A 26,242-nucleotide genomic window follows, 5' to 3' on the forward strand; every position below is an offset into this window, starting at 1 on the left:
TCATGGAGAACACGTGGCTCTAAATGCCCAGAGAAGCTCTTCTACCATTCTCCAATTCCTGCAGACAAACGGAGGCAATTTATCTACCCGCGGCTCTTGAACTGTTCATAGCCAAGCCACTAGCTCAACTCCTCTATGGTGCACAACTGGTCCCTTCTCTCAATATTGCGACTCTGGAACATGTACAATCTAAATTCCTGAGAGCAGCGCTCTGTGTTCCGAGATGTGTCTCCAGTGCCACTTTGTACCTGGAGATAGGTCTGATCAAGATTGAGGCTAGGGTGTGGGTGGCCACTCTCTGATATAGGCTTAGACTTTCCTCTTGCTCAATTGGTCTTGCCCCCCTAACCTTACACAACGATTACCAATATAGTTGGATTGAGACAACTGAGGCAAAAATAGCTGCATTAGAACTCTTCCCCCTGACCTTGCTCAACATGGGCTACCATCAGGCAAAAGCAACCATCAAACAGACCATTATAGACACTGAGCACCAAACTGATCTCAGCAGTGTTCCAAAATTTTATATCACTGACAGGCTTTGCCTCTCCAGCAGCATACCTCACCCAACTGGAGGTCCCTAGCCACAGAAAGGCATTCACTTTGGCTCACTGCCATGGCCTCCCCTCGGCAGTAGTGAAAGGCCACTATAGAGGGACCCCATTCGCAGAGCAACTATTCCCCTGTGGATTAGGGCAGATCAAAACTATTGAGCATGTCCTCCTATACTGCTCGTTCCATAGAGACATTTGTGCTGTTAGACAAAGGATAGGGCATTTTCTTGTTCTATGGCCAAGTTGACCAGTGTGCTTGCCATTGGTTTTAGGAGAGTCAGGCTTTTGGGGCCTGAGATGACAGGTGTGCTATGTCCAAGCATGTTTCCAAGATGTCATGAAATGCCTTTTTAAATTGAAATGTCAGATGGTATTTCGGGGACACATCAGGATACTTCCCCAATTTAGTCTATATTTTACTTCGAGTACATTAGGACAGAACATGCTCAAACCACAATGTTTCCATGAGTTTCGATCAAAACATCTATGATGTAGCTTTTGTAGGTTTCATTTACGCACATTCAAGAAGTGGCCAATGGGTCGAAACTTCAAAAGGGGTGACAAATTGGGTTATAGGTTATCCACGGTGTGGATTCTTCTGACCAATCATTATTAGTAAGAGTGGGAAGCAAAGTTGTGGGGGTGACTCCACAATCGAGCTTAAAAGAGGGGCTATTAAAAGCTTTTAGAGGGAGAGAAAGGGAGAAAGAAGAGGAAGGAGCACAGGAGATTCGAACAGAGAAGTCACCACAACGTGTAACTGCGAGAAACAGGAAGAGGTATTATAAGAACACTTTTTATTTTTAACAATAGAAAATTTCTGTTAAATGTTTGTGGTGTATTGATTGAACTTAAAACTGTCTCCTGCTTTTACTAACTGAACACTGTTAGGATTCTAGGGAAAAAATTAATACTGTCAATTTTCATTCCTTATCTGCAAGTTTTTGTAAATCTTGAGGGAGCAAAACAAGCTAAAGCCCCCTGAGAACTTCTGAGTTTTTCCATTCTTCATATGTGAAGAGAGAACTCCGAAGTATCTCATTTTTCTTACAGTGCTTCTCTCATCCTTCCATTGCTAAGCAAGTACCCAGGTCGTCCGAACCAATTCTACAGCTCCTTGCTACTCTCTGACTCTAAGCCTGCCATTACATATAGCGTTGCCAGGTACTGTGCGGCTGCGATCAGCATTCGTCGGCAGATGACGGGCAGTGAGCCCCCTCCAGCCTTAATCTGACTCTCTGTGATTCTGGGCAGGCCCTGTAATTGCTCACGTGCCTCCCCTTTCTGCTCGTTATACCCTCAATTTGGCAGATTTCCAGTCATTGCTCAGGATTTTATATATTTCTGCTACCTTTTAACCTTATTACAATTTTATGCCTTCTTTTTATGCCTTTTACTTCTATGATCTCTCCGGTGTTGAGGCTCTCATGCATATTATTTTTAGTCCTTTTAGTATTATTAGTCCTTATGTTCTTAATTTTAATTTTTAATTTCTATATGTAGTCCTTTTTTAATCTAATCTCACTTAACACATAATCACTCTTACATTTTAACATTGGCTTAGTATTTTTATATGTATTATTTTATATGCAAGCATTTCTTTTATCTAATCTTACTTTTACCATGTAATCATCCCTATACTTTATGCTGGTCTAGACGGTAATAAAGATTGATTGATACTTGGGAGACCTCTTCAAATTGTGTTAATACTGCCCATCCTGAACAAGTACAGTGTTTTCCCAAAGCTGATAAGGGAGGGGGAGCCACGCCTTTCTTCTGATGAGAAGGCTTTGGAGTAGACACATTAAAATATGGTGGTGAAATAAGGGGACCAAAATTATCTTATTGCCTTTGAGGGGTAATATCAGGTAGCTTGAGAATTTCAAACAACATTACTATGGAGTCATTTGAATCAAAAATGGAGGTAGCATGATTTGTGTCATCAGGCCCTGTGAAAGTCCCAGCATCTGCAGTAGCTACAATCTGGATCACCTCTAGACTATCCAGGTCTCCCACCCATACTGCATCAGAATCTGTCACATTATCATGTGTAGCAGGAAAAAGGTAATCCTCTATCGTTTTCTGCTTGAGAGAAATAGGCGGCTGTACAGAAAAACCCAAGGAACATTGCCTTCTAGGCAGCAACATATTTGGTTATATTTGGTTTGGATATTTGGAAAGTCTTTACAAGTCCTGCAATTGCTTATGGTCCCTCAATACTACTTGCTCACTGTGGTCTTTTCTTCCCATGAAGGCTCCTCTCTTCACAGCTCATAATCCCAGGTCCACAGACTGTTCACCACAAATCAAGAGCCCTTTGGCCCTCACCCTTAGGCTCACACCTTTGGCAAGCTCAGCCAAGTTATACCTGCAAGTGCGTGAGGCAGAAACAAAATCACAGAGTCAGCCCAGCTGGGGCAGCTTTGGTTCTCTCTGCTCTCCCTTCCCCCAGGGCCCATCATCAAGACTAATAGCCATTGATAGACCTGTCCTCCTGTATGGAAGGAGAGCTGTTCTTGTGGTAGGTTTCTCTAGCAAAGCATGTGGTATTGGAACATACATCATCGTATGAATAAATCTTTTCTCATTCAAAAGTGCCAAATTAATTACATTTCAATGCATCACTCTTTCCTGTCTATAGATGGCAGCAAACTCATGTTTACAGCCAACTCTTTGCAAATTTTAAGAATAGCTTTTGTTGGGTGTAGGCAGGGGTGTAGCTATAATTGAGCAGATGGGTTCAAAGAACCCGGGGCCCCCAGCCCCTGAGACACTCCCAGCTCCACACCTCCCTATTTTCTTCATTATCTCCCCCATTCTGAGGGGATACCAGGGAGAGGGGCAAACACGGGCTACGCCCCTGGATGTAGGGCTAATTCAGACATGCAGTGGGGAATATTTGATTGGACCTCCTGTCCTGACCTTTTTTCCCCTCTTTAAAGCAATGTGGGGAGGGGGAGCACTGAGATTCCCAGGCAGTCAGCCATGGCAAGCCCACTTTGGAAGAGATTCAAGCGAAAAAGGATTATCTCTGGGTTTTCTGCCCAAGGACTCCTAAAATTCTCAGGCCATAAAAACACAAGGATAATCTTGTGGAAACCTGACATAGAGAGATTTTCCAAGGGCCCTGGTTCCTGGGACCAGCCAGGGCTGTACACCAGGTGTCCCACTCAAGGTGTACTCAGAGGTAGTGACTTTGTTAGCAATTCTGTTATTAGCCACATTCGCTACACCATGTTGGGGTGTTTCAGTGTGCCTCTCAAACTTAGCCATTTTATTTCCTTAGCCTGCTTGGAAGAGAAAAGGTGGCTGCATTCCAAACAAAAGGTCGTTCTGATAAGGCATATCCTTATAGTGCCTTTCAGGCCATTTGTAGACTAAAGGAAACAAATGGCCCTCCCTGATTGCATCTGAGCATAGGCAGAGAGATATGCAGGGCAGACCATAATTAGGGTAAAATAGAAACAAAAGGAAAGGAATGCAAGCTCCATTTGCCATTTTGATTTCAATGCACCTCCAGACCAGAAACCCGTTCATTTTAGCCTAAATGGAAGTGAAGTTTCCGCCTGCTACATTCCTAAGCTTATAGGTCATTCTGATTAAGCGTTTCCTGGTGCCCTTAGCCTTAGGTCATTAGCACAACTGCAGTGGGATTGCGATGTGCCATTCTGATTGCATCTGAGCATAGGCAGAGAGTCAGGGCAGAACAGCCTAGCATACAAAAGAGAAAAAAGACAATGGGGGCTTCCTTCCCCCTTAAGGAGCCTCTGCAGATAAGACAAGGATGCTTTTGCTGCCTTGTCAACAGTTTCAGTGAGTCATGCTGGAGATAGATGTGCCCCCTCTCATCTTTCTTTCAGACCTCTACTTGTAGTAAAACATCTGTTGCGGAACTCCTTTGTTTAAGGGGGACATCCGAGCAATAGATCTCAGGATGTATGATTGATACAGAATTACAATCATCTAGTCTATCAAATCATGCTTTCAGGCTATGTTTTGCACTATAGGATCCTCTCCCATGAGGGTCTTACAGGCTCTCTTGCTCTTACTCTTGCTTGTTCCTTCCTCTTGATTCACCTTGTTCACACGCACACCCATGCACATGGACAGAAGGATCTGATCAGAAGACAGAGAGCTATGAAGGCATCCTTGGTCTAGTTCTTTCTTTAAAACTTTCACCCCAAACCTCTTTCCCATTTCCTCAGTGCTATGACATTATAAATATGTATTGGGGCAACCTGAGCCATTTCCAGAGAGTTTGCAAACTCCTTATGGGAAGGACGGCTGTCAGCAACCCTGCTGGGCGCAAATCTTTGCTTAACTACCCTTTTACTCATTCTGTACCCTTATTACCCCTTAATAAAGCAACTCTTTAAGGCTCTACACATGAGCCATGTGTAGAGCCAAAACAGGGTCTGCAAGGAGAGCAGGTTTAACCTGCTCTCCCTGCAGACAATCAGGCAACACTCCCTGGGCAGCCAGATCGGCCACCCAGACAATCACCATCTCTGACATGGAACCAGTTGGGGCAGTGGGGTTGGGGGGCCTCCCGGCCCCTGGAAGTTCCATAACGCACTGCGTGAGTGTGCAGTGCCTTGTGGGGAGTCCCCCTGACACCGGGAGGCTTGTTGTAGCCTCCCGGTTGGGAGGCTACTCATGAGTCGTCGCACTGCGAAGCCGCACCGCAGTGACACACGATCTTTTAACCCGGTTTTCGCACCTGAATCCTGGGTTAAGTGCCTCCACGCCGAGCCACCACCAGGAGCCCCATGGCTCCCATTGCTGCACACGAGCAGCAGGAACCAGGATGGGCGCCCTTAGTGCAGTTCCTGCTGTTTGTGAGAATAGCCTCTTTGTTTTCAAGGCACGTGTCTCTGTTCCTTTACTCTAGCCTTTTCTAAGTTCCACTGTATCCATATCTCGGTCAACGTTCCTGGCATCTTAGACTTAAGAACATAGCTGTATGCCAGTTTGTGCCTATTAGAGCTAATTTCCTCCACTTTGAGCAAAATATAGTCACCAAGGGTGGTTACTACCACACTTCCGAGCAAACCTGATAGCAGTTTATTTCTCACAGGACTCTTTGATGTTTTCCCCAGGTTTGAGGCATTCTGAGCAGTGCGCAATGAACTAGCATTTAATGTCTGCCTTCACCCAGTTTGCAACATTTGCGGTGAGGCATGAAATCCACAGCAACACCTGGGTGTCATGAGATGGGGCTTGGCAGCATTTCTTCATGACGGTGGGTTTGTTAGACCCCCTTAAATGTGCCTGAGGTTTCCTGTTGTTCTTAAAACTTCCTGTCTTTCTTTTTGCTGCAGCTCCTGTAATCGATTGCAGAGAATAAGCGCCTTGAGGGCCACTGAAAGCTATCTCTATAAAGGATTGTGATGCTATTTGTGCAAGCCTGAATCATGCCTAGAAGAGGTTGCTATGTTAAGGAATGCTAAGGAATGTCATCAATTGCTATTTGAGATCTTTATTTGATTTAACATGTAATATCATATTTAATATCCAGGCGTGACAAGAACAAGCTCATGAGAGTTGACAAGCTAGTTAAGTTAGTTAGCTTCTAGGCTCATGCCAGCCCAGGAGGGATGTTGTTAGGTACTTAAGAAGCTACAGGGCCTGCGGCCACAGCACCCTTTTTAATAATTAAACTCAATCATGCCCCCCAAGAAAAATATGTATTTTTTTAAGGTCTCATATAACAATACAGTCAAATCCTTTACATTTGGAGAAACTATCGTTGCTGCTGGAACAGCAGCAGCTACCGAGGTGATTCCCCCAACCAGTTGAGAAGGAGGTGGCTGATGAGATTTGGGGCTCTGAGCCATTCATTGGGGGTCCCCAAAGGACAGCCCTACAGCCCAGAGAACAACACTACAATCAAAAGGCAATAAAATCAATAAATGAAAATCCCAATAAGCTATCAAAATACAAAATCAGAATTAAATTCAGCCCACAGCTGCTTAACTTCATTGAATAAAAACAAGCTCAAATACAAATGTCTTACTGGCTTCCAAAAATTGTCAAGGCTTGGAGCCATTCATGTGTACATCACTGGAGCCAAGTATATTATGTTTTAATTGACATTTGTGTACCACCTTTCACCAAGTGGTCCCAAGGCAGTGCACAGTGATAAAAATTCAAAGATCTAATATAAAAACATTAAAATATCAAACCAACAGCAAACAAGCAAACCAATTATAAGCAGGTCCAGAAACAATCCAATGCTGTTGATCAGCTGGGGATGGATAGGGCCAGTTGCTCTCCCCCTGCTAAATAATCACCACTTTAAAAAGATGCCTCTTTGCTCAGTTAGCAGAGGACAAAGGCATGATGCTCAGGCATCATGCATAGGCATGATACTCAGCAGGTACTGCCTTGGTACACAGAAGCAGATCAGTTTGTAAAGCATAAGAAAAAGAAAGTTTCACAGGCCAAAAAATGACCTGGTGACCTTCTAGAACCCACTGAATGTTCAGGGCTCTTGAGTCCCAATGTCAGTTGCTGTTTATTTATTTTTAAAGAAAAAATGGAGGGCAAGTGGTGGAGTGGTAGTTTGCTCACATAACTTATATGAGTACCCTGGAGGACTGGAAGGAGGTTGAGAAGACTGGTAAACCACCCAGACACGCATGTAAACCTCCCAGAGATACAAGTTTGGGGCAGTATAGAAATATTTTAAATACATACATAAAATAAATATTTTAAATACATACATACATACATACAATGCATGCTATAAGTTTTTTTAAAACTTCCCTCCCTTTACTGTACGGGATGTTTCCAGGGGAAAGAATGGAAAAAGAACAGCTTTTCTGTTTCTCACTCTTCAAGGGTTGCCAAATCTGACTTCAATTGTTCCTAGAGATCCTGCTCCCCCCCCCCATATTTTTCACAACATAAAGCCATTAAAATCTTCAGGATTGCTTTCCATAGTGACCCAGAGATTGATGTCAGTTCCTGGAGAGTCCAGACCAACCATGGCTGGCAACCCTACAATCTTTAGACGTTCTCCTCCCTGTCACCCCATAAAATGCTCAATCCCAAACCTGACCTGCTAGCATTTCCTAGAACATCATGGGAAGGCCTCGAGGAGTGGGAAGAAAAGAAGGGGTGGTTTTTCTTTTCCTCCCTCCTGAAATGCCACACCCCCACCGCCTGAATAGCACCACAAGGCTCCTGTTCTAGGCTAGCTGGAGCCCTGAACAAGAGCATTCTGTTGGCACTTTTGTTCGGTGGTCTCTGTGTCAGACATATCAGATTTTCTCAGCCTAACTGCTTTGCAATGAGGATAACAATAGATAAGTCTATATATTTGGCTGAGCCAAACCTCCAGTGCTCAGAGAGCACGTGGAAGCTCAACATTCAGTGCCAGGATGGCTATGCCAACACTGGGTGTGATGTCTGAGCCCGCCAATTATACCCTACCTATAGATACTTCTGAATCCAGTATCTATAACCTAGACTTGTAGATGCAAATAAGACAGAACATGCCTACACTGGTGGATTCAGATGGCACACCCATTGTAGGGATGTGCGAACTAGCTCAAGGTTGAGCTGGTTCGCCATTGAACTGGGCTTGTTGGATGGCCTGCTCTCAAGCCAAACAGGGCCCGGTTCAGTTTGGTTCAGCTTGACTTTGAGCCGAACCCCCCAGGCCTGCTCAGGGGTTCTAGAAGGGGGGGGACTTACTGCCTGGTCTGGCAGCTCCAGGGTGTGTTGCCACAGCCACAGGAGGGTCTCCAACGGGTCTCACTCCTCCCGCAGGCCTCCCCCCGGTGTTTTTAGGGCTGGTTTGGCTTGCTCGTGGTGGCCATTTTGAAGCTGTGACCCAGGCATGTATGTGTGAAGACCTTCAAAATGCCACTACGAGCAGGTAGAGGCCCACTGGGCATGTGCGGTGGTCTCCAAAATGGCCACCGCAATGGAGGAAAGGCCTGGAAAGGGCCAAAGAATGCCCAACGGGCAATTTACTGAATAATGGAAGCCAGCAGGGGGAGGGGGAACCTCCATGGACACATACTCCACGGCCTTGGAGAACCCTCCTGGAGGGAGCAAGTGAAATTTTTGTTAAAATTGTGAAACCCTGGCTCGGTCCAGGCTTGGACCAAACCGGGGGCGGGGGTGATTCGGTTTGACCCTGAACTGTCAAACTGAACCAGCTAGACATTGAAACAATTTGCACATCCCTAGCCCCCAGAGGCCACCTAACCAGGCAGTAAATTTTAAGAAAAATTCCCACCCACCCCCTTCGAGGTAGGCTTGAACTGGTTCAGCCTTGAGCCAAACTGGGGGCCGACTTGACATGCACAGAACCAAACCAGGCCCGGTTCAGTTCAAGTCTGGTTCTATTCTATTCGAGTCTGGTTCTATTCATGGAACCGGGTTTCCCGGTTCCATGCACACTCCTAACCCATTGTCAGCATGGCCATCTTGGCACTGGAAGTTGAGTTCTTGCATATGATCCAGAAACTGGCAGTTTGGCTGAGGTGCCAGTTTTCCATGATGTGTGGCCATAGTAAGCTGTAGTCCCCTATTGAGGGCTCTATCCCCCATCTTCTGATGTACTTCCCATAATGGGCTACCTGCAGTTTCCACTTTCCATGCATAAAGGTTGAATTAAATCCAAGGTTTTCTTGCCCCCAGTGAGTTAATTCTGTCACATGTTTTGCTCCACTGCTTTAGGTGCACAAAAGAACCACTATCTAACCACAGCCATCTACCTCATGTGCCTGGGGTTTCTTGACAGTTGATAGCACAAACAAAACAGGTGGTTGTCCTCTAGAATCTCGCACAGGACATAAACATTAGCAGGAGAAGAACTATTTCTTTTTTTTAAAGTCTAATCCACATATGCTATTGCAAAATAGGAACATATGGGTAAAATAAAACAGACAGACTAATGCCACTGTGTACCTAATATCTATCTGCACATGCACACCTATCACTTTGATTCTTTCATGTGGTAACACTTGATCTGGCGGGGGAAAAGATATGCTTACTGCAACTTCACATTACACTCAAATGCATGCAATAATACCCTAAAAACATCTTTTCTTGTTAAGAAAGGCAAAATGGAGAAGTAGCAGAGGTAGCTTCTATATTTTTGTCATTGCAAAACATGTTAGGAAAGTTGAATATAAATGCTTAAAATATTTACATAACCCCAGAGGTGCACCTAGGTAATTTTGGAGCCTGGACCTCAAGGCTTTTGGAGGCCTCCCCCCACTGCTAAAAGTTAAGCATCATCCCCCTACACACACACACACACACACACACACACTCACACACACACTGTGACACAGGCAGTATTTTTAACACGTAGGTTCCTGAGGGCATAAACAGCAACTGAATTCACAAGAATGTACGAATATAAAGGAGGTATATTGATGCAAATATGCATTAGCAGAAACATTTTAACACACAACTTAAAATATTCCCATCCCACATATTTATTTCTCCACTCTCCCCTCTGTCACACAGAGGTCATGCTCAGCTGCCTGCCGCAGGTCTGCCTGGCACACTCGGCTGCCCAGGCAGCATGGGCCGACGATGTGACGACCACACCACCCAGTAGGGATGTGCACAAAACCAATGTTCCCAATTCGAGTCCAAACTGGGCTCGGACCAACCCGAGCATGTTTGGTTTCGTCACCCTGAATGAGGGGTCCAGCTTGGCTCAAATTTCAAGTTTCAGGCCCTGGTTGGGACCCAGTTCACGTGTGCACACAGACCATTTGTGTGCCCAGCCCATGCGTAGCCTCCAAAATGGCCACTGCAGGTTCAGAAAGGGCAGGAACAGCCCAGGGGAGACCTGGAGAAGGCTGGTGGAAGAGGGGGAACCACTGGAAACACACACATACACGTGGTTGCCAGAACCACCCCAAGGCCTTGGAGGCGGTATGTCCACTATTGAAAGAAAAACAAAAACCAGACCGGCCCCAGACCAGCCCAGAGTGTTCAGCTCAACCTCAAGCTGAACCAGGCCTGGTCTGGCTCAAGGGCAAGCCCTCGGACTGGGCCGGCTTGATGGAGAACCAGCTCGAGCTTGAGCCAGTTCACACATCTCTACCACCTAGGACAGACTAAAGAGGATTTGCAGGTCCGCAGGGGTTGTGGAGTCTCTGGACTTCCACCCCAAGGTCCAGGTATAAGAGTGTCACTGCATAACCCTTTCTTTACCCATCACTTTCCCTCTCCAGATCTCTAACCCCCACTGCATTTCCCCACATAGGATTCCAGATGTGTGCTTACCCTTTCAAACCTCCATCTAGAAACCCATGGAGGGAGGCAGCTAGGGAGGGAGCTCTGGTGTGGAAAAAGATTGGAGAGCGATTAAGCATGTGTAGACAGACAGTGCTTCTATGTAAACATGCAGCCTCTCAAGCAGCTTTTCTTAACAAAATGAGGTCATCGTGAAATCATTGCACTTCTTTGCATTTTACATGTATTTTGCCAATGCCTCCCTTGTCTTTTTAATTTCAATGAGACTACTTTGAGTAATTTTCCTCATCATATAGGCCACTTAATACTTAATACACTGTAAGTATTAATGACAATGAAATTTATTTATTTTTCTTGAAAAATGTAAAAGATTTCACATTTTGAAATACACTGAAAATACCAATATTTCAACAAAAGGTCAGCAGGAGCCGCTTTCGCACAGAATAATATATTAATTTTTAATCAGCATTTCAAAGGGTTGGGAATGCTCAACCCGGCAACTTTCTTGCTTTGAGCAGGGCTGGATCTCAGATATGAAATCTGGCCCTGCTTACAAGCACTTTGACAATTGATCTGACAATTTTGCCTTTATACTGTGTAGTTTTGTCACAGGATTGTATTTGAGTTCAGGGGTTCAGAGTTTGGGGGTGAGTGTCTCCCTTCAAAAAAATCTGCATAAAATGAATGCAAACAAAGAAGCTACAGGGCCTGCCGCCACCTGCCCACAGCTACAATGTTTGTAATTGTATTCTATTTGGATGCTGTGCGGAGCGGAGGCATAATAAACTACATTTAGAGGGTGAATGTTTGAAAATGTAGACCTGTTTCCTTACAAAGTTTCCTGACCACAATGCTAGCAAAGTATTCAATATTTTTAGTTCCAGTAAACTTAGCAATAGGTTTGCTAAAAGTGAAACCCTAGTTTTATTTCGTTTTTGAGAAAGTTCATCTCTAGCAATGGAAATAATCTATTAGTAGCTTAGGGACTGATTTCACACACCAAATTTTTAAAACTAGGTTGGTGGGTTGGTTTTTATACTGCCTTCAGTAAGGATTCCCAAGATGGTTTGGTGAACTAATGTGTCTTTCAAGACTTAAAATATGGCCTTATAGTAGTACTTGAGACGTAAGTTTTGGGTGGTATAAAAATATGTTAAATAAATAAATAAATAAATAAATAATACTTTGTTCTCTTACCAGTAGGTGTATATAATATCAACTTGAAAATTTCCTTATGGCTACAGTCATTGGGAAAAGTGGTAACATGTCTGATTCTGTTACCCTTGGAATTGCCCTGTATTAAAATCTCTTGTAACAATTAATTCTCCTTCTACAAAGTCTATCAACGTGGTTGTCACTTCTTGACGAACGCCTTTCTGTTCTAAGTTAGGAACATATATTGTACCAGTTGTAATTCTGCAACCCCCACCCCCACCCCCGCCGCCATGAAAAACACTCTTTAGGAAGATATATCAACCTAAGTAATTCCTTAACACGTTTTGCATTCTGTACTGCAATTCCTTAAGTTATATAGCTACTCCTTTCATTTTAATATTAGCAGAGGAACAAAACAGAAATACCATTTTTCATTCCCTATCATGTGTTTCTTGTAGCATAATTTTACTTTTACTTGTCTCACCTTAGCAAAAGAGTTCCTACTAGCTGGGCCAGGCATAGAGCATCTGTGCCTATAGTTGGCCTCTGCCGCTGCTTTTTTGCTCACCCCCTCCCACCGGCCGTCTTCTTCCCCGCCTGCCCCCCGCCCACCACCTTCTTTTCCTGCCTTCCATCTTCTTCCCCATCCACCAGCAGTCTTCTTCCCCACCCGCTTGCTGTCTTCTGCCCCAGCTCCCTGCCTGTCTGCCATCTTCTTCCCTGCCCCGCCCCCATCATCTTCTTCTTCCCACCCACCTTCCACTGCCGTTTTCTTTGGCCACCATTCACTGCCATTATCTTTGCCATCCGGCTGGCCGGCCCGCTGCCACCATTTTCTTCCCTGTCGCTATCTGGGCAGCTGCTCGTGAACTCTCGCGAGAGCTGCTACACATGGGATTAGCAACGAGTACGCCTAAGAGACAGATAGATATACTGTGTGTGTGTGTGTGTGTGTGTGTGTGTGTGTGTGTGTGTATAACAGGTTTATTGATAACTTTGTTAATGTTAAGGGTCTGAATAAACCTGTTAAACATAGGAAGTTTGCCATTTTTATGTATAGAAAATCTAAAATTTTAAACTTGGGGGGAAAGATGAGAAAAGGGGGGGGAACCTTTAGAAACTCAACCTATATTAACATGTTTCTGCCTTCTTTATTGTATCTATTATTTATTGTGTTCTCAACATTTATTCTGATGATTCTTATATAAGTTGTTCACAAGCTCTTCCTTTCCTCTACTGTCCTAATATTATATATCTTATGACTATATCTATATCGAAATGCAAAACACTAACTATATGTGATATTATTGTTCCTTAATCTGTCGGTTAAATATTTCAAATCTCTCAGTTTTTGTTATGTAAAAGGGGACAAATCAGGATATATACTCACTGCTTCCTCAGTCTTCTTTATAAATTGAATGAATGAATGAATGAATGAATGAATGAATGAATCAAGAAATACCGGCACAATCTGTAAAACAGCATTTGTATTCTGAAGTAGCATTTTTGTTCTACTGTTCTAAAAAGAGACTGTATACATCTGTCTGTACCTAAATGTTGTCTTACAAATTCTGAGTTAATAGGCAGTATTATTATTATTATTATTATTATTAATTCAATTTCTATACCGCCCTTCCAAAAATGTCTCAGGGCGGTTTACAAAGAGAGATAACAAACAAATAAGATGGCTCCCTGTCCCCAAAGGGCTCACATTCTAAAAAAAAAACACAAGACACACACCAGCAACAGTCACTGGAAGTACTGTGCTGGGGGTGGATAGGGCCAGTTACTCTCCCCCTGCTAAATAAAGAGAATCACCATGGTAAAAGGTGCCTCTTTGCCCAGTTAGCAGGGGTCCCAGTTAGCAAGATACCTCTAAGTACCAGTTGCAGGGGAGCAACAGCAGGAGAGAGGGCATGCCTTCACCTCTTGCCTGTGGGCTTCTCAGAATAGAGTTGCCATGCCCCCTGAAATTCCGGGTTTGACCCGGATTTTAAGCATCTCACCCAGATTGCTTAGCCAATCCAGATTCGCCTGGATTTCAGCTTTCATTAAAAAGTTTAAAAAAATTTAAAAAGCTAAGCTCTAGCCTTTGTAGAAGTAGAGTTATAGAACAAAACCTGCAGTCACTATTCTGCTCAAAAATTATTTTCAAGCCAATTTACATAATATGCAAAGTAGGCACCCAGATCTGGAAAGCCAGAATATGGCAACCCTATCTCAGAGGCATCTGGTGGGCCATGGTATGAAACAGGATGCTGGACTAGATGGGCTTTGGGTCTGATCCAGCAGGGCTGTTCCTATGTTCTTGTGTAATAAAAACACAGGTTTCAGTTTCACATTGAGTTCTTTCTAGTCACACCACTTTCAACAGATGATATGGAAAAACTGAAGCAACCAAACTCTTGAATTTGATGTTTGGCTTTTCCGGTGTTGATTGCTGTGGTTTCATGAGTTGTGTTAGCACTCTCTGATCTTTGCAAAAGTGCAGCATCTAAAACACTGTATGATGCCTAATGGAAGCAACTACTTTATTAGTTTCAATTACGTGGGCAGAAATGTTGAAGAACTTCTTTTATTATTGATTGGGGTTGTTTATCTGTTTATAGCCAATCCCATCCTGGGGACTTGACTGGGTAACACAAGCAACATAGAAAGCAACCAAGCAAATCAGAATTAAAAAACTATCAATCTTTGCATTTCCCCCCACTGATTTAATTCTGATGGTCACATTCAATATTACATAGGGGTTCCATGACTAAAACTCGCTACATTTTTTCCATCTGAAAAGCAGCTGTAGGTGGGGCAGGTAGTGGGGTAGCTGGGATAAGTCCATGGCATGGGAGGACCAAATCCAACATTTTGCCTCTGTTCTAATTCCACGGCTTAAATCCTCCTACAAGCAGCTATTAACTGCTAAGGGAAAGGCGTATAGGTGCAAAAGTACCCACCTTCAGGCACTTTTATAACCAACCTAGCAGCATCATTCAACAAGACCATAAGGATAGAATGAAAAACATCTCATTCTAATAACAATTCCTTTGAGATTTCATCCAGCTGAAAAAGACTTTATATTTCAAAATGGACGTTCTTGATGGATCTTTTTGCTTTTCATTGTTTGCTTTTCATTGCTGATCATTGGTCCATCTAGATTAGCATTGTCTACACTGATTGGCAATGGCTTTCCAAGGTTTCAAGATAAAGTCTTTCCCAGTCCTACCTAGAGATGATGGAGATTGAACCTGGGAACATTTGCACTCAAAGCAATGTTTATGAAATGTGCAGTTGTTACGGGGTTTTGTTTGTTTGTTTGTTTGTTTGTTTTGACCCCGACCATCTGGGATCAGAAGCGGGGGTTATAAAGCAGGCAATTTTATTATGAGACAAGGAAAGACACAGGAGTGATCCAATGATAAAACTTTTAAAAAGAAAATTAAAGGAAGAGGAGAACACATGAAATGTGGGGTATTCCCACATGATGTGATACATGTGTGTCAATTTGTGTGTCAAAACATCAATTTTATAAAGATTTACACCTTTCATCAATAAAAACCCTTTACTTTTGGAGGGGGTGGTTTGGGATAAGGATTGCTAGCTACATACAGGAAGAGGGGAAAGGAGAAGAAGGAAATCTCGCTCTCCAGGGAGTTATTCGCACTTGGCTTCAGGGTAAATGTTGAACAAAGCCACTTCGAAGTACACTTGCATCATTGAGGGAAGCAGCCCCTCCCCTCTGCTAGTAAGTAATAATTTATTACAGTCAGTGACCAGTCAACATACAAGTTAACCCCTGCTAACTTGACAAAGAGGCACCTTTTAATGTGGTGATTCTCTTTATTTAGCTGGGGGAGAGTAACTGGCCCTATCCACCCCCAGGACAGGACCTCCAGTGACTGTTGCTGGTATCTATCTCATGTTTCTTTTTAGATTGTGAGCCCTTTAGGGACAGGGATCCATCTTATTTATTTATTATTTCTCTGTGTAAACCGACCTGAGCCATTTTTGGAAGGGCAGTATAGAAACTGAATGAATGAATGAATGAATGAACATACACATCAAAATATAAATCAGCATAAAACAAAACAAAATCAAAACAATGAAACTAGATAACAAAACATCAGGTTATACAAAAATCTCAGTTACAACTACTCAGTTGTTTCCGTCTCAATTTACAGGCTGCCACACAGAATCTTGCTGTCCCCGCTGTGACAGCTGCATGTTGATCCGCCAAGAGGTAGGAGATGTAATACTCTTCTGATTGACCAGGCCTATTCTTTAAAAATGGTTCGATCCAGATAGTACGAATGCCCCTATAATAAGCACAGTGTAAAAGAATGTGACACCCAAGCCACATGGACATAACCAGTTCCTTAGTGGTATCCCTTTAAATCTTGCCATCCAAAACGGCAGAAGGCAAGGCATTAAGCTGCACCAGCGAAAAGGCTCTCCTCTGATTTAAGGTGGTCAAGTGGGTGAGGTATGCAGCTGGCCGGGGGTAGTTTGAAAAACCACCTAAAGTATTACTAGTGATGATTGATTGATTGATTGATTAAGTGCCGTCAAGTCTGTGTCGACTCTTAGTAACCACATAGATAGATTCTCTCCAGGATGTTCGGTCTTCAACTTGGCCTTTAAGGTCTCTCAGTGGTGCACTCATTGCTGTCGTAATCGGGTCCATCCACCTTGCTGCTGGTTGTCCTCTTCTTCTCTTTCCTTCAACTTTCCCCTGGTCATTTGTGCCTCGAGTGAAAATTCTGGATTGATTTATTCTATGATCCATTTGTTTGTTTTCCTGGCTGTCCATGGTATCCTCAAAAGTCTTCTTCAGCACCAAAGTTCAGAAGTGTCCATGCTTTTTCTATCTTGCTTCTTCAAAGTCCAGCTTTCGCTTCCATAGAGTGTCCCAGGAAAAACCATTGTCTGAACGATTCTAATCTTTGTAGGTGTAGAAACGTCACGGCATCTAAATATCCTTTCTAAGGCCTTCATTGCAACCCTACCAAGTGCTAGTCTGCAACGTATTTCTTGACTATTGGATCCTTTACTGTTGATGGTCGATCCTAAAAGGCAGAAGCTATCTACCCCTTCAGTGTCTTCATTATTAGTTCTGAGGCTGGTTGCTGTTCCCGTTGTCATTAGTTTAGTCTTCTTTACATTTAGTCGTAGTCCCATTTTTTCACTGTGCTCCTTGACTTTCATTACTATAGCTTGCAGATCATCTTCATTCTCAGTTATCAGAGTGGTGTCATCAGCGTAGCGCAGGTTATTGATGTTCCTTTCTCCAACTTTAAAGCTACACTCATCCTCTTCCATCCACCCTCATCCTCATCCTCTACTTGTGATAACTAGACTTAAATCCATTGCTTCTTCATATTTGCCACACGCTCCTTAATAATTTATTTGGCAGCATCCTGACCCAAAGCCAATAAATATTGCAGCAAGAAGCCATATCTGCCCAAATTGTCATAGAGGCTCTTGCACCAGGATGAGTGAAACTCATCTTTCAGAACCCAGGGGCAAGGCCCTGGGGGCAGGCATATAATTTGAGCCAGTAGTTAAATGTAAAGCCACGCCTTTGCCTCAACTCTGGTCAACCCTGTTTCTAAACGCAAGATAGCATTTGATACACTTCTGGGGACTTGAAAAATGGCACAAAGAAATCCAGATTGAACCACTTCCGCGGGCTTAAAATTCTCCCCTCTGCTCTCGGTTTTCTTTTGAAACAAGTTCACATGGCATGCTCCGTGTTTTCCTTCTAGCCAATGGGAGGGGTGAGAGAGAGAACTCCTGCAGAGATAGATCTGCATTAGCATGCCTCTTATCATGCTAATGATTCTACATCAGTGCCTCTCCCATTTGCATTTTCAGAAAATGTAGCTTAAATGCAGCATTTAAAAAACCCAGACATATGTTGAGATAAACTAGAATTCGCATCACAAAGCCCAGTTTGTGTGTGGAGTGGGTCCAAAAATCTCGAAGGGACTTCAATGTAAGTTTGGCTGGTGTGTGAACGCACACACTCTCTTCTGAAGGAAATTCGGGACAGGAGACCTATGTGTAAAGCCTCTAGGTGAGAGAATAAAACCTGAGACTATCAGTCTAACAAAGGGGAAGTAGAGTGCCCTTACTGGCTATCTCTTAACTCTAATGTCCCTAGTTGTCAATAGGGTTGCTAGTGCTAAGAGTCAATGCCATCAGGAGCTGCATCTTCTATTCACTTTCTCATCGCCTCATGCACTGATCTACAACTCCCATCTTCTCTTGATGTATCTGGAACTGGTTTCTTAGTAGCAGCTTGGTCATCTGCTATCAGGTCTTGAGTTGGGCAGTATTTCAGCATAACTAGCCCACTTTCTTGTGCCTCTCGAATACAGCGGTACTTTGAGTCTATGTGCTTTTCCGTCAGAGAGAGTTGGATACAGGGAGACTTAGTTATCATTCATTCATTTATTCGATTTCTATACCGCACTTCCAACAAATGGCTCAGGGCGGTTTACACAGAGAAATAATAAATAAATAAGATAAATAAGATGGATCCCTGTCCCCAAAGGGCTCACAATCTAAAAAGAAACATAAGACAGACACCAGCAACAGTCACTGGAGGTACTGTGCTGGGGGTGAATAGGGCCAGTTACTCTCCCCCTGCTAAATAAAAAGAATCACCACATTAAAAGGTGCCTCTTTGCCAAGTTAGCAGGGGTCAAGTTTGTCTTCAAGTTTGTCTTCAAACATCTTATTTGGCTTTGGTTCATCAATTCCAAAGTCTACCAGTAGCTTGTGCAGCCATGTGACTTCTGGAAAGCACCACAATTGACTGCTCCAGCTAGTCCAACTGATGGCTCCGCCTCCATAGAAAAACAGGTGTCCACTTGTGGACTTGAGATCAGTTCTATCCTCGGCCCAGTCTGCATCCATATATCCCACTAGGCTTGCTGGTATCAAGAGTTTGAAGTGTTCTGTACCCTTCAGGTATCTTCCCAGCCTTTTGACTGCAGTCCAGTCATTCTTGGTTGGTACACTTACTCTTCTGCTTAGAATTCCCACTGCTGCAGTCATGTCTGGCCTTGTGACTATTGCTTTGTACAGAAGTTTCCTAATCGCTCTTCTGTATAGATTGTTGTCTGGCAGTGGCTCACTGTCCTGCTCTTGCTTCAGGAAGTTTGTCTCCATTGATGTACTACTGAGCACATTGGTTTCTGTCAGTTTCAGGCATTCTAGGAGGTCCTTTATCTTCTGCTTCTGGTTGAGAAGGTAATTTCCATCCTCTTCTCTTTCTATTTGAATGCCAAGATAACAGGAGATGCTTCCACTTCTTTGTTCAGGTACTCCACATTCAGGTACTCCACATCCACTTCTTTGTTCAGGTACTCCACAGTCTCTTGACTGTCTTGTTTCTTTTCATAGCAAATAATCAAGTCATCAACAGAAGTCCAAATGTAAGTCTATCCCTCTCTCAACAAGTCTGTTTCCCCCCTCTTTCTCACCAAGTCCCCTCTCTCATCAAGCCCACCTCTCACGAAGCCCTTTCTGTCTCTCACCAAGCCTCTTTTTCTCTTTATCACCAAGCTGCTTTCTCTCTCTCTCTCCAAGCCCCCCCCTCACCAAACCTCTCTCCCTCCCTCCAAGCCCCCCTAAGACTCTTCTCTCACGCGCTCGCTCAACAAGCCTTGCCATTCAACCCCTTTTCACTCTCTTTTTCTCTCTTGGCCCCAAACACAGGAAGATCAGATTTACAACAGCCAGTAAACTCTCCCAAGCAGATAACTTCTTCCAACTCCTCCTCCCCCTAACTTCCTGTTTTGCACTTACTGGATGGAGTAGCCTGCTCATTAAGCTGCTCCGGCCAGTCTGATTGCTAGGAGGCGCTGGCCTGTTCCCTCCCCCAAATTGCAGTAAAAATGGGCAAAAAAATACAATTCCTTTTGGCTTCAGGGGCAGTATTTTCAACCCATTTTTTATTTCCTTGAGTGGGTGATGCCACAAGCCACCCACTAGGGTTCAGAAGCTGGAGCAGCTTGATTAGCAGCTGTTCCAGCCAGGAAGTTATAGGGATGGGGAGGAGGGGCTAGAGAATGCTCCCCACGTGAGAGAGTTCTCTGGCTGCTGGTAAGTCCGGTATTCTGCTGGATTCATGTTTGTTTTTGTTTGTGGGGGGGGGAGGGGGCATAGCTCCCCACTGCCCTTACTGGCTAGCTGCCCTTGTTGCATAAAGGCTTCCCTCCCAAGTAGGGGGGGCATTGATACTCTGGAAATTAAAAAGCAGCAATTGGCTTTCTGTTCAGCTTAGCTACTCTATACTGGAACTATTATACTGTAGTTCCATATAGCTTTATATTGTACATGTATACATACATGCAATCAACACATATACTGCTACTACTGCCATTAATAGTTGTATACCACTTTTCAACAAATGTTCTCAAAGTAGTTTACATAGAATAATTAATTAATTAACTAATCAATTAAAGATGGCTCCCTGTCCCAAAAGGAATCACAAATCTAAAAAGAAACCTAAGGTAGACACAGCTACAACCACTGGCAGGATGCTGTGCTGGGGATAGATAGGACCATTTGCTCTCCCACTATTTAAAAGAAGAGTCACCACTTTAAAAAGTGCCTCTTTGCTCAGTTAACACATATAATAGATACGATCTGTGTACAGTCTCTGGATGCACAGATCCGTACACAACAAGTACAGTTATTCACAGGTGGGCAACACACAAACAGAAGTACACTGCTTCTCTGTATCCTGCATTTGAGAGGGTCTGTATCCAGGTTCACTTTTAAAATTAATGCATGTACAGTCATTCACACACAAAAACATGCGCATGTGTACAGACACGCAAATGCATGTACACAAGGGTGGCTCCAGAGGGGGACAAGCGCCCTCAGAAAATTAGTTGGCTCCCAGCTGCCTCCTGTCCTATTTCTGTTTCAGAAATCAAACATATGGGATACAGCTCACCCACCCAAAAATGCACTTTGCCCCTTCTGTGCCCCTCTCATTTTTGTTCATGGGCGTATCTATAGGGGGGCAGGGGGGGCACGTGCCCCCGGCGCCACTCTGCTTGATCACGTGGGGGTGCCAAAAAGAGCCCCTGCCTTTCCTTAAAAAAATTATTTTTGTTCAATTTTTTTTTTTTTTTTTGCGCAGCAGGCAGTGGGACGCATTGGGCAGTCCCCCTCCCCGGGTCCGGCGCCCCCCATTGCTCAGTCTTGGTGCCACCGCAGCGCGGGCGCCTAAAGTGCAGTGACTTGAGTCAGTGCCTGCCTGCTTGCTGCCACTTCAGCGAATCGGCGTCCCGCCATTAATCATCCTCAGTCCTCTCTCCGCTGACGTGGCATCCCCGCCCTTTGGTGCCCCCCCCTCCACCAGTCGCGCATGCGTGTCTGGCCTCACACAGCGACCACGAGGCAGGAGACTGCAGCGCTTTGTGCAGCAGCAGCCAGCACAGGAGTGGAGGTGGAAGAGGATTCGACGGCCTGCCTGCCTTGCCTTCAATCATCACCTCACACCAGTGCCACAACAAGCAACGCAATCAAGCCAGCGTCGTTAGACAAGGTGTGTGTGTGTGATGATGATCTTTATTATTTTGCAAATTTTGCTCAACAATGAGCTCTCTCAAAGCAGAGAGTGGGTGCTGGCGTCGAAGGTCCCCCAGCGCAGCGTGCCTTCCTCAGTGGCTTCCTTGTGCTGTGTGTCACGTCCTTCAAAGTGGACCCCACCTGACCGCAACTTTGTTTTCGCGGTGGCAGGAGTCCGGGAGGGACTGAGATTGAAAGCAAGGTGAGGGGACTGAGAAAGCAAGGCGAGGGCCGAGGGTGAGGGGATTGTGGCTGGGGGGGAGGGTAGAAGCAGGACAGAGATCCTGGAAGTTACAGAAGCCCCGGGTTGCTCGGGGGCGGCGGGGGGCTCCCACTTCCTAGCAGCGGCAGCTCAGCTGCTCGGAGAGTCCAGGAGGGGAACGAGTCAGTCACGAGATGTTGAGGACGGAAGAGTCGCAGATAGCGCGAGCGGGGCGCGCTCCAGGAAAGGGCACTTCCACTTAGCAGACTGGCTGATAGTACCTTAGAGATGCCTAACCACCTTCAGCTTAAGAACTGGCTTTAGGAATTTGGAATGTAAACATTAAAGGTAGAGTTCCTTCAAGCCACTCGTATCTGCAGTGTGAAAAAGATTTCAATCAGATCACTAAGAAAGGAATCTTGCCACCCAGTGACAAGGGATGTACTCATTGGAAAACAGGAAAACAGGCAAAGTTTACAGCAACATGCACTGGTTATATACCAAGGTTCAATCTGAGCTATCACACTACAGAAAAGAATTTTCAAGATTGCAGGTCCAGAAAAGATTTGATCTATTCTATATCTGCATATGCTAGGTGTAACACGATTTTCTTGCTCTAGCAGAAGGCGTGGTCTTTGAACATTTTACACAGATCCTAAATAAGAGAAGAATCAATAATGTAGGTAAAGAATCTTCCATTTTAATGCATTGACAATCTAACAGCAAGTTTCCTTTTTTAAAAAACGGGGGGGGGGCCGCAATTTCAGTGCTTGCCCCGGGCGCCGTTTTCCCTAGTTAACACCTCTGTTTTTGTTGTTTTCTGGGGCTGCCACTTCATGTACAACATAATGCTTGAACAGGATCAAATGGAAATCTGAAGAGTGTGGAAGTTTCTGACATTCCACTTCTAAAACCAAGGCCAGTGGCTGGATAGGAGATCATTTGGGAAGCTCATAGTGCTGTTTCAGCTTAGAATTCTGCTTCGGAATTCAAATGTAATTACAGTTTGGAATACAAAGGTAACAAATAGGTTATGAAGTGGTGCCAGAATTTGTGATAAAATGCTAGGAGAGAAGTTAAGAACTCTCTTTTTACTATTTAAAATGTGTAGTTCTAAGTTGTTTTATTCAGAATGATAAATGGAACACATACTGCTATATATAGTTTTTAGTTTTTTATAATTCTCAATGTTTGGCTTTTAAAATAACTTCAATTTGAAACTTAATTCTGGTTGTGGTTTCAGCCTGACTTTTAACTTATGTAATTAATTTGGTTAATTCTGTTACTTTTATTTTACATTGTATCTATTTTATTGTTGTCTACTGCCCCTAACAGTAGTGTATTAGAGGGGCGGGGTATAAATAATGATGATGATGATAATAATAATAATAATAATTATTATTATTATTATTATTATTATGTTTATATCGTGCTTTTCAACAAATATTCTCAAAGTGGTTTACATAGAATAATTTGTCGGGCTTCCCTACCCTCCTCCATGAGACAGGGTTGTTTATCCAGTCAAACGGTGGTGTGCCAAGAGAGACAGAGGGCTCCAGTTGCCAAGACAACCCCAGCAATTCCCTTGCAGAAACCAGGAAGGGCTCGGAGAGGCGGACAACAGCTGCTGGGGGGTGGGCGGGTACAGCCTGAGAGGCAGCAGAGTGGTGGAGATGGAATATTTATTTATTTATTTATTTATTGTTAAATTTGTATACTGCCTTTCATTAAAACAATCCCAAGGCAGTTCACACAAAGATTAAAAACAGGACTATAAAAATGACACAATTAAAATATTAAGCTAAAATATAAAACAAAATCTGACTGAAAAGATTTAAAAGACAAGCATAAGAACTGTACAAAATACAAAGAAGCAGCAGTAGAGACAATCATATAAAAGTCTGGGTAAAAAGCCAAGATTTAACACACTTTCTAAAAACTGTGATGGAGACCGAGAAGCGAAGAGCCACCGGGAGAGCCTCCCTCCTTGTTGGCACTCGGAGCAGAGCCCCCTCAGTTGACCTCATCAAGCGGGCAGCAACCCTTGGGAGCAGGCAGTCCCTTAGGTATCCCGAGCCCAAACCGTTAAGAGCTTTAAAGGTCAAAACCAGCACCTTGAATTGGACCCAGAAACAAACTGGTAGCCAGTGCAGCTCTTTCAAAATGGGTGTGATATGATCCCACTGGGCAGCTCCAGATAAAACCCTAGCTGCCGTATTTTGCACTAGCAGAAGTTTCCGGATATTCTTCAAGGGCAGCCCCGCGTAGAGCACGTTACAGTAATCCAGCCATGACGTGACTAAGGCATGGGCAATAATGATGACATCGGCCCCACAGCTGCAGCCCTGTGTAGAAATGCTAGTGGAGGGGGCAGAGTTTGAGGAAAAGGCCCCTTGGGAAGCCAGGGATTGGGTGGCCCATCCACTTGCCTGGCTGGGGGTGAAGGAGCAAGCTGGAAGCAGGGAAGGAGTGTCCTAAATGTTGGGCTTTATTTAAGGCAGGGGCTGCCAAAGATGAGATGATCAGCAGGGATGGAGTTTGTTGGTCCAGTGAACTCCCGGAGAGGAGCACCGACTTTTGCTCCTGCTGATAGGCGAAGGAGTGGAGTGAATATACTTCCCTCTTCCCCAACTCTGAGACAATGTCCATGCCTGTAATTTAGTGTGAGAGGGTGGGAAGGTTAATTGGAGAATACCTCTTCCCTAAATACGGATGTAATTATTTATTTAATTAATTAAACAGTCCCTGTCCCAAAAGCGATCAAAAATCTAAAAAAGACCTAAGGTAGACACCAGGTATAAGCACTGGTGGGATGCTGTGCTAGGGTTAGATAAGGACATGTTATTTTATATGGAATGGTAAATGGAAAGCAGAGAATTGTCAGTCTTCATCCAGCAATACCTCTGGAGCTGGTGATCATTCTCTTAACCTTCGTACTCCCTCCTCATCTGGAACTGGAAACTATCCCATTGAATGCCTCTTCTCTTAGCTACCTTCTTCTCCTAGTTCTATTTCTTCTGTTTCAGGTCAGCCATCACCCTGTCTTTGTTCATTACTGACTAGTGGCCCTGGATATCTACAAATACTTCTCAGATAATCTTTCAGCTGTTTCCTGAGCAAATGGTTAACTCTGTACTTGTGTCTCTCAATTCCTTCCTTCCTGAAGATACCTGCCCTGACTGCTACCCTGACTGCCTGATTTCACTTAGATAAGGGTTTTACTTTGCCAAAGAATGAGCATGATTCTGCCACCACATCCAGCCCATCTTCCTTTGACCAATGCAAGACAAAGCAACATCAGGTTTTTATTATTACTGTCACATAAGGCTTGCTCTTTGAAAAGTGAATGAATAATGACTGCAAATAAAATCAATCCACAAGAAGTCTTTGCAGTTCTTGCTCATGTCTTGACTGTGTGAAAGAGCAAGTTAAGAATTTTCTCTTCTGTTAGGAGGGCTGCTGCCTGCTGACATCATATCCTATCCTCCAAGCAAATCCTGCTTCATCACTTCATCAACCAACAAAATAGCCTTCCTTCACCTGTGACTTCTTTGAAAACTGCTTGCAAAGGGAGAAAATGGCCAGAGTTTATTCTTTCCTGTGTGTCCTCCTGATGTTCTGTGAGTATGATGCACTTTTTCCCCATTTTCTTTTGCTTTTTTAACATAGGACACAATTTGAGAAATATTTTAGATGTGACTTGGAATTACTCTGTGCCCAGCGTGACTTTCTTCTCTATGAATGCCAGACTCCCATTCTGTATTGCAAGCATCTTTTGAAGTTTCAAAAGTAGTTTGCCGGGGGAGTGGGCGGGGGGGGGGTTGCCACTGCTAACAAACATGTCTTAAGCCCCCCAGAGGTACTTGCAGGGTTTTTGGGATTTTAACAATGTGAAATTAGCAGTGAAAATTTCTGATATAACCCCAGCAAAGCCGTCTGAACAGAAGCCCAAACAAACCAACTGGGAGGGAAAGGAAAAGATTAATTCACAAAAACATAAATAGACTGAATAAACTATAACATCAAATAAGCCTATTAAAATATACTTCCAAAAGCAACAAGAGAGAGCAAATGTCCCAACTTAGTGACTAGTGACTGCCTTTCTGCCATATGAGCAGCATCTAAATTATTATTTATTTAACATATTTTTATACCGCCCCAAACTTAAGTCTCTGGGTGGTTTACAACAAAATAAAAACAGAAAAAGTAAAACATTAGTTAAAACAAAAACAAAAAGTTTAAAACATTACAACAATTTAATTTTTTAAAAACAATAAGGACACATCTAAAGGACACAGAGAGTTTTTTAAACTTTTTTGAGAGAGGCATTGTTTTCCTTGTTGTACACATGTTATGTATTTGCTTGTTTCTAGGTTATATACCACTATAACATTAAAAACTGCTTTATCGTGCTATATAACCTAGTAACAATATGTCTCTTATTTCTATAACCTAGAAATATAGGTTCTATATATTATAGAACATATAGGTTCTATAACCTATAGAAATAATA

General features: G+C 43.6%; 1 protein-coding gene across 9 annotated transcripts in view; it reads left to right on the plus strand.

The window, feature by feature from the left end:
- Positions 1–556: 556 nt before the first annotated feature.
- Positions 557–26,242, plus strand: part of CD8A (CD8 subunit alpha) — a 41,475-nt gene continuing 15,789 nt past the window's right edge. Inside the window, exons 1-6 of one of the 9 annotated variants that reach the window (XM_053259421.1) lie at positions 557–1,333; positions 16,118–16,176; positions 21,097–21,504; positions 22,353–22,412; positions 24,896–25,030; positions 25,181–25,349. In XM_053259421.1, the coding sequence (XP_053115396.1) occupies positions 25,307–25,349 (43 nt within the window). In that variant the 5' untranslated portion in view covers positions 557–1,333; positions 16,118–16,176; positions 21,097–21,504; ... (1 more) ...; positions 24,896–25,030; positions 25,181–25,306. Of the gene's footprint in view, positions 1,334–16,117; positions 16,177–19,145; positions 21,505–21,800; positions 22,413–22,507; positions 22,749–24,895; positions 25,031–25,180; positions 25,350–26,242 lie in introns of those variants that run through there. The other 8 variants (XM_053259419.1, XM_053259420.1, XM_053259423.1 and 5 more) reach the window with 8 other exon arrangements.

Source organism: Hemicordylus capensis, chromosome 6 (genome assembly GCF_027244095.1).
Source record: "Hemicordylus capensis ecotype Gifberg chromosome 6, rHemCap1.1.pri, whole genome shotgun sequence".
Taxonomy (NCBI): domain Eukaryota; kingdom Metazoa; phylum Chordata; class Lepidosauria; order Squamata; family Cordylidae; genus Hemicordylus; species Hemicordylus capensis.